The following is an 8,256-nucleotide window of genomic DNA, read 5'->3' as shown; positions in this document are numbered from 1 at the left end:
CTGACTCTCTCCACCAGAGAGACGGGCAGATGGTGAGGTCTTCCAGGGAGGGCATCCGGTGAACTTCCTTCCTGCCCCATCTCTCCTCCTCTTCCCAGTTCTACCCACAACCTCTGGCGAGGATGGTCAGAGCTGAGATCTCCCCTTCTTGGGGTGAGCGCCAACTGGTAAGTTGTTATGGCTTGAATTGTGTCCCCCACCCCCTCCCAAGATACCCGAACCCCCAGGAGCTCAGAGTGTGACCTTATTTGGGGATAAGGTCTATGCACAGGCAATCAAGTTGAGGTTAGGGTTGATTGACTGTGACTATGACTGTGTCCTCATAAAAGGAGGAAATTTGGACACAGAGACAGACATGCACAGGAGGAAGACGGACACATATAAGCCGAGAGAGTCCCTTAAGATACTCCAAAGGAACCAACCCTGCCAACGTCTTGATTTTGGAATTCTAGCCTCTAAAACTTCAAGATAGTAAGTTTCTGTTGTTTAGACCATGCAGTTTGTGGTGCTTTGTTACAGCAGCCCTAGCAAATTAACACACCGGTGATCCCAACAGGACTTTCCTTCCTGATGGCAGCTGTGACTGGCTATACCAGAGGGGCCCTAGGAATAGAGGCACATGTGGGGTAGGACGTGGAGTCTGTGCCAGTGGGAACTTAAGGAGAAGCAGCATTGGCTACCTGAACGTGGGCATAAGCTAGTTCTGCCTTTGTAAATAGGAAAAAATAAGTGGATTTATCTCTTGGGACTTTATAAAGTTGGAGTGAGATGCACTGTGTAAAATGCCTAAAATGGTGGTCAGTACACAGTATGTGATCAATAAACATTAGCCTATAGTTTTAGGATTATTGACACTTCAAGGATGTTTGATAAAGCAGGTGTCCAGGCTGTAAGTGTGCCTTTGTGAGTGTAGTTTTAGGTACACGTGCATAGTTGTGTGTGCATGGTAGGCTGTGTATGTGAGGTGTACGGGGGACTGTGGGAACAGAGGGTCACAAGTTCTTGAATGTTGCTGTGGGAGGACATTTGTAGAGATGAATATATGTCAGTGTGTCCCAGGTATTCAGGGTGTATGAGCCACTGACTTGTTCCATGGTTCATTTGCTTGTTCAGTCACTCATTCATCAAAATTTCTTGAATGCCTGCACATCTACACACAATGTAGATATGTAAATAGACAAGGGAAATATGATAGAAGCATGGGATTTAAGGGAGAATAGAGAAAGAGCATTTATTTCAGCTTGATGTATCAGGGAAGACTTCCTGGAGGAGGTGACATTTGAGCAGAACTTGGCCAAGTGAAGAGAGCAAGGCCATTGCATGTAGACACGTAGGGAAAGAAATAGCATTGTGCACCTGAAACTACAAACAGTTTGCATTGGTTCCCTTCCTCGGAACCCTTCTACCCCAAGGTGCACCCCATCAATCCTCCAGAGTCCTAGGTAACATGATCATAGAATAGAGAGAAAGCCCAGATGCCAAGAAGCCAACACTTTATTTGGTACAGACCTAGCATGCTGGGAGCCCCACGCCCCATGGGATGTGCCTCTGCTGGGTCCCCCTGGCATCTTGAGGGCGGCCACACTGGCTGTGGACTCGAGGCCCCCGGGGAGGCCTGGCTGGTCTTTGTCTCTCTCTCCGGAAAGTCGTGGAGTCGGGAAGTCTTCAAGGAGGGCAGTGTGTCGCAGGAGGCTGGAAACAAATGCAGGTCAGAGCTGAGAAATGGGGCTTGGGGAGTGTGTTTTGGTGGGTGGAAGCCCCTGGAGCCCATATTCCCAGGTGGCGTTACTGCAGCGATGTGCTGAGCGGAATGAGATAGGAGGGGGGCAGAAGGGAAACGAGTGGAGGGAGCCTGAGAGACATCCTGAAGGGCCACCATTTCCAAGTGCAGGTACCTGACATGCACTGTGGCCGCTGGGGCAGTGCTCTGGGCTGGGGTCTCTGATTCACATGCCACTCACAATGCTACTTTGGGTAGTTGGCATTATTACCCCCATTTTCCAGCTGAGAACACAGATGCTCAGCAAGGTTGCATAGCTCGGCAGTTACAGGTAAGAACTGAGCTCTGGGGGCTTGAGTGGTTCCGAATCCCATAACACATTTGTATCGTGGGCAATGGAGCTGTATTGTCGAGCTCAAGACTCCAGCATGCAAGTCAAAGGCGGAGATTTTTAGGCAGGCGCTCCGTTATCACAGCGAGCGTTGCTGGGAGGGGGGAAGGGGAGCTGAGCTTTAAAAAAAAAATGGCAGAGACAAGATGTTCTGTGACGACGTCTGCTAAGCACTGTTCCTGTTCGGGACGTGTGCCCTTTACTTGGCCTTTGAAACTGCGTTCTGTGTCCCCGAGAGCATAATAATGTAAATGAATATCAGATCTCTCCTCAGTAATTGAGAGCAGAGAGAAGGCCATGTTAAGTCAATTTAATTTGCTCTGATACAGTCCAAGCCCATCTCCGTGGAAGGGGCAATGGCTTTTTGATGGGCTGAGGGTGACTCTCAAAGTGACAGGACGTGCGGCTTGTTTGGGCCCAGGAGGCCTCTGGAAGGAGGGCCGGTGGCTGAGCCAGGTGTGGGCTGAGCGCGACCACTTGACCACCTGAGCCTTGAGCCGCTGCGAGTTCTGAGCTTCAGTGACACGGAGATTTACGGACGCCGGGGTTGGGGGGGCCTGCCACTGGGCTGTGGGTTTGCATCGCATCTGAACCCGGAGGGAAGCTCTAACTCCCCCTCCGCTGCTTCCTGGCCTGCCTCATGGGGCTTTGCATATCAGTCGGGAGCTGTGAAGCGGAACACTCAGTGCCCTGGAGTCTGAAACATGCCCTACGAGGGGCAGTCAGGGGCCAGCCTGGCCTCAGGGCAAAGAGCACTGGACTGGGAGTCAGCGTGGCTGGGTTGGTGGCAGACTCACTGGGTGACCTTGATCTTGAGGTCTTCCTCACTTGTCCAAGAGTGAGGCTGGAGTCTGTGAGCTCCATCCCCCCCTTTAGATGTATGATTCTAAGCTCTGCCTCAGTTTGCCCTCCATAGAGGCAACCCCTTTAAAGACCCAGTTCCATCAGTGTGGCTCCGAGTTTACTCACAAAGAGGCCTGGAATACGTACCTAAGAAAAAGTATCACCAACAAAAGTGTGGGGACTCTGGAGTTTCGAATCCCAGTTCTGCCTGGGTGATTCTGTACAAGTGCCTTAACCTATATGATTCTCAGTTTGTCAATTTGTAGAATGGGAATAAATCATACTCACCACCTCTTGGGATAACTGTGGGCACCAAATGACTGCCTGATAAACACATTCAATAAACTGGAGCTGTTATTAGCAACGAATGTCTCTTCCTACCTTTATTGCAGAGAAGTGCCAGGATCGGGACGGGGAGGAGAAGGCAGAGGGAAGCACTGCTGCTCCCACAGTGTCACTCTGTGACCTTTGTACTTGTCCCCTCCTCCCCCTTCTAGGGCCCCAGTTTCTCTTTACACATTTAATGCAAGAGTTGGACTTCACTAACATCAAGGTCTCGTCTACGCTAGCCTGACCCTCCCCCCATCCACCCGGGCTCTCCCGTCACTGTGTGGACAGATGCCTCCACGGCTCCCCCAGCACCAGGTGAAAGGAGCGCTGGAAAGAGAACAGGACAAGGGTGGGAAAAGTTTAAAAGCCCAGCGCCTCCTTCAGCACCCTCCCCCCCCCCACCCCCCACAGGACCCTCACACTTTCTGATGGGTCTGTATTTTCAAGAGCAGAGAAACCGGTGGCACCTAGTGAGGGCTTCTGATAAGTTTTGCATTTACCAGCAACACATTATTTGCATAAATAGCAACACGTTATTTCAGTGAAAACCTAAAAGCAGTAGCAGCAGCTGGTTGCCTCCAGGCTGCCTGCCCTGGGTGGACCACCTTGTTTCATCCCCCCAGGAGGACAGGGCAGCCGGGCGCTGTTACCTGAGCTGGCTCCTACTTCTGTAGGTATTTCTTCATGATGCTCTCAACATCCTCCGTTTTCCTCCCCGCCCCCAGCTCTTCGATCTCCGGGGATGTTCTCTCACCACCGTCACCCTCCAGCCGTGGGATTCTCGGCCGACTCTTGATGCTATCGGCGCTTTTGAAGGACACGATGGAGCTGGAGGAGGAGGAGGAGTCGGAGAGGTGAGCGGGGTCCTCCTTGGGCTCCGGGCTCTTTTTCAAAACGGTGGTGATCCCTGAGAGAAAGCCCCTGTCGGCCTCTTCCGTCTCAAAGTGGACGCCTGAACGCTGTGAGCCGTCTTGCCCATCTCTGGCCGCTCGGGCCAAGAACGTAGGCGTCTCCGGCTTCCGGATGGCCGGGAGGAAGTCATCGAAACCCACTTGGGTCTTGCGTTCATAGTTGAGGCTCGGGACCTTCCAGCTGAATGGGTCGCTGCCCAGGGGGTCCCCCATCAGGTGTGCAAACTGGCGGTTCTGGAAGACGAGCGGCTCCTTCCCGAGGTCCGGACAGCCCGCATCTTCCAGCGAGGACTCCAGACAGCGCCTCCGCGGGCGCAGCGTGGGCGACAAGAACGAGCGCCTAAGCGCCGTCGGGGAGCTCGGGGTCCTCCGCGAGCCGGGCCCCGATTCCAGGAGGGACTCGCAGGAACTGAAGCGGGTCTTCAGCTTCTCGGGCGGCGGGCTGGGGCCCCCCACGCTCTTGGAGGAGATGCACTTCAGGCTGGTGGACCGCAGGAGCCCGGCCGACGCGTCCAGGGGAGACTCGGCCCCGGCCCTCAGAGCCAGAGTGCCCTCGTCGCTGCCGGTCCTGGCCCTCCGCAGCGTGGACGCCCCGGTGGTCTGGTATATGGGGAGAGTGGGCCAGTCCTCCAGGCCCAGCGGCGACCCCCGGCCCCTCTGCGCTCTCTTCCTCCGCAGCCCTTCCACGAACTCCGACAGGGCGGCCGACGGGCTGGGCAGCTTGTCCCTGGGCCGCGGGGACGCGTCTCCACTCGGGGAGGAGGACGGCGTGCCCGACCTCTCTGGGGGCTTTCTCTGGACGCCACACTCTTCGCCGTCCCCGAAGTGGCTGTACTTTCCTTGGCGGAGGGAGAGCGGGGACGCGACCTTGTCCCCCGAGGTCCTGCCGTGGGCGTCCCGGGCCCCGTCGCCGGCCTCCTCCTGGATCCTGCGCCAAGAAGAAACCCTCCGTCAGCAGACATCGTGCCGTCTCTACAGTCGGCGCAACTGAGCCCCAGAGCGCGGGCACTAATACTATTTTTCTGTGGAAATGCTGACCCCACCTGCACCCTCCAACGAACCGTGTGATTTAATGTGCAGACTCAAGCCGTGTAAATGATTTCTCGTCGCTTTCTGAAATGCAATTTCTGTCTATAATTAAACCGAAGTACGTTTGAGTAGATTAAAACTGCACCTCTGACGGATGACTCAGATTTACGAGGCATCGTCTCTGACATGATAGGACCTATCACCACACAGCCTGCTGTGAAATAGGTAATTTGCTTCTTGAAGACTCAGGGGCACCTACGGGAGGTTATTTATTTATTTAGGGCCAAGCCCGGAGGACAGCCCCACCAAGCAGAGCTTGCTAGAGCCAGTGACCCAAATATGCGTCTGAATGAGATGCTCCATGACACCCCTGATTGTTTCATGGGATGGGGGTGGGATTAAAAACAAACAAACAAACAAACAAAAAATACGGTCCTTCAAAAGGGAAACATTTACATCAAATCAACCTGAAACCAAGACTATACACAAGAGGACAGACGCTTTCTATTCTGGGACTGCCAGGCAGAGGCATTTTGCAGCAGCTGAGCCAAAACCACTCTGCCTCTGAAAAGTGGGAATCTCGCAGTGGGGCAAAATTATAGACTGTAAAACGAAAAGCAGGGCTTAAAGGAGAGAGACTGGAGTCCATCCACTGTTCCTTTAAAAAATAAAATCTATTTGTCCTCCCTCTAAGACAAACGACCTCTTTCCCACACACCAGCAAAGCTGTAATTTATAAAAAAGCAAGAAGGGGCGCCAAATGTCAGAGTTTGGGCGTGGCGGCCAGGGCCAGGGCTCAGCCTGAAGAAGATGGGAACAATGGTTATGCAGGTTCCCAGCCGTTAGCCCCTGCTTGCTGCTCTGTCATGACAGGAATGATTACAAGAGCCAGCCTCCTACGCATAAAGGTTGGAATTCTGGCACAAGACTGAGGAAGGTGTCCTGCTCACCACAGTCTGATTATCACCATTTCCATCCCCTGACCAGGTAGGATAGTTGGGAAGGAAAAGAGCTGACCACAGTGACCCAAAGGGCTTTTCAGTCTCAGAAGAAGCCAAGCCCATGGCCCCTGGAGTTGATGTCAGGAGTGGAGAGTACAGATAGGGTAGGGGATTGGGATCTTTTTCAGGGACCTGGGTAGGGACCTAGGCACTGCCTTCCTGAGCTCCTACCATCCCATAAGCCTCTCTCTTCTGATGCTGCCTCCCCTGACCCAGGACCATGGCGATGCTGCTCTGTGAAAAGGTTCCGTGAGTGACAGGCACAGGACTGGCTGCGCTCATCTGTCCCTCCTCATGCCCTAGCTCAGCTAGGTGAAGAGGGTCAATGTCACAGTCTGGGGGCGGTGAGACCAGGAGATGGATCCCAAGGTAGGCGTGTAGATGCGCTGCCTCCATCATGCACTGTCCTCACTATCCTTAGTCTTCCAGGGGGCTCAGGCTCCCAACCCCCTCCTCAACCTCCTGTCTTGTGAGTTAGCCCCTGGCTCATTCTGCTGCAGCCACACGGGTCTCCTGGGACAGGCCACGCTCTTCCTGCTTCCGGGGTTTGCATTTGCAGTTCCCTTCGTTGGATGCACTCTTTCTCCCTCCTCCTAGCCCAGGTCACCGACCTGATCTCACAGGGAGATCAAGTGGAGAGACGAAAAGCCCTGGGCCCCGTGCCGGGCACCTACCTCCTCAAATAATGGTTAACAGTTATGATTAATAATAATCGATAATGAATGGCTATTAATCATCAATAATTAGTTGTTAGGGCTCATTACGATTACTACTAACAACCTCTGGGTCTCTGGAGCCTAACCCACCACTGGGCTCCACGGAAGCCTCACGTGAAGTCCCAAGAGGAGCGGGCAGGAGGATGAACGGGCAGGTGACCCTGCGTCCCATCACTCCCGGCAACGGCTGGCCCCCACGTGCTCAAACAAAAGCCTCGCAATTTGCCCAGAGTAGCTGCTCCCTTCCTATTTCTTGCCTGTCACCTTCCATCTCCGTCACAGCTGGACGCAGGCCAGGAAGGGAGCTGGAGAGCTCCTGTGTGATGACCTGAAGGGGTGTTTGTCAACATCATCACTTTAGAATCGCTCCCCTAACACATGGCAAGATGGCATTCACATGCCTTTCTTTCTTTCTTTTCTTCATCTTTTTTTTTTTTTTAATAAACAGCTTGGAGCTGCCAGGGGCACTGGGCTGCTGCAGAGCTGACAGAAGTCATTTCCGTCCTGTCTTGGCCCTGAAAGGAGGCGGACATGATGAATGTGTCTTGGGCGCTCAGTCTCCTCCATCATCTGTCACGTGGGGGTGGCAGCACCCAGGGCTCCTGTTGCCGGGCCTCCTGGGACTCTGCCATCCCACTCGCCCCAGCTCCCCTCTGGCTGCAGAGGCCAAGACAGGGAGGGAAGAGAAGCTGCAGGAGGAGAGGGTGGAGGGGGAGGAGGAAGAGTGGTAGGAGAAGAGAAGTGGGGAGAAGTAGAAGCAGGACCAACAAGAGAGAAGGTGAAGTGAGAACGGATGGGGGGATGGAGAGGAAGAGACCGGTGGCGACAGAGGTGGTGAAGGAAGAGGGAGGCTGAGGGCAAGGCCGGGGGACAGAGGGGAGGGCCGCAGATGGGGTGTGGGCTGGCAGCTGAGGACCGGCCTTCCTCATCTCTGACCACAAGGTGGGACAGGCCGGGGGCACACGAGACCGTCAGCAGCCCAGGAGCGGGGTCTGGAGGTCGCAGCCCATGTGTGCTGCTGTCCAGGCGCAGAGGACACAGGCTCGCTGGGCTGGAGCCACGGGGGACCTCGGAGATGTGCCCGCCTTCCCCAAGGCCCACCAGGAGCAGCATCTTCCAGAAGGCACAGCCGCTCAGGGCCCACCAGGCTGCCGCCAGCTACTGATCACGGAGCCCTGCTGGGGGCCCCCGTGTTGATGTCGTGGGGTGGAGTGGGCAGGGTCCCTCCTTCGGGAGTGGTCTGGTTGGTGCCTTCAGAGCCTCAGCTGGTGGGCTTGAAACCAGAACACAGTCCAAGCAGTGCAGACACAGCGGG

General features: G+C 54.7%; 1 protein-coding gene across 4 annotated transcripts in view; it reads right to left on the bottom strand.

Annotated features, from left to right (window-relative positions):
- Window positions 1-1,205: 1,205 nt before the first annotated feature.
- MYO18B (myosin XVIIIB) overlaps window positions 1,206-8,256 on the bottom strand; it is a 236,605-nt gene continuing 229,554 nt past the window's right edge. For all 4 annotated transcript variants that reach the window (XM_057525933.1, XM_057525934.1, XM_057525931.1 and 1 more), the window contains 2 exons: window positions 3,935-5,123; window positions 1,206-1,692 (listed from right to left, as the gene is read on the bottom strand). In XM_057525933.1, the coding sequence (XP_057381916.1) occupies window positions 3,947-5,123 (1,177 nt within the window). In that variant the 3' untranslated portion in view covers window positions 1,206-1,692; window positions 3,935-3,946. The remainder of the gene's footprint in view (window positions 1,693-3,934; window positions 5,124-8,256) is intronic.

Source organism: Balaenoptera acutorostrata, chromosome 13 (genome assembly GCF_949987535.1).
Source record: "Balaenoptera acutorostrata chromosome 13, mBalAcu1.1, whole genome shotgun sequence".
Lineage (NCBI taxonomy): Eukaryota > Metazoa > Chordata > Mammalia > Artiodactyla > Balaenopteridae > Balaenoptera > Balaenoptera acutorostrata.
The sequence above is the reverse complement of the archived record's forward strand: the minus strand, read 5'-3'. Positions and strand labels throughout refer to the sequence as shown.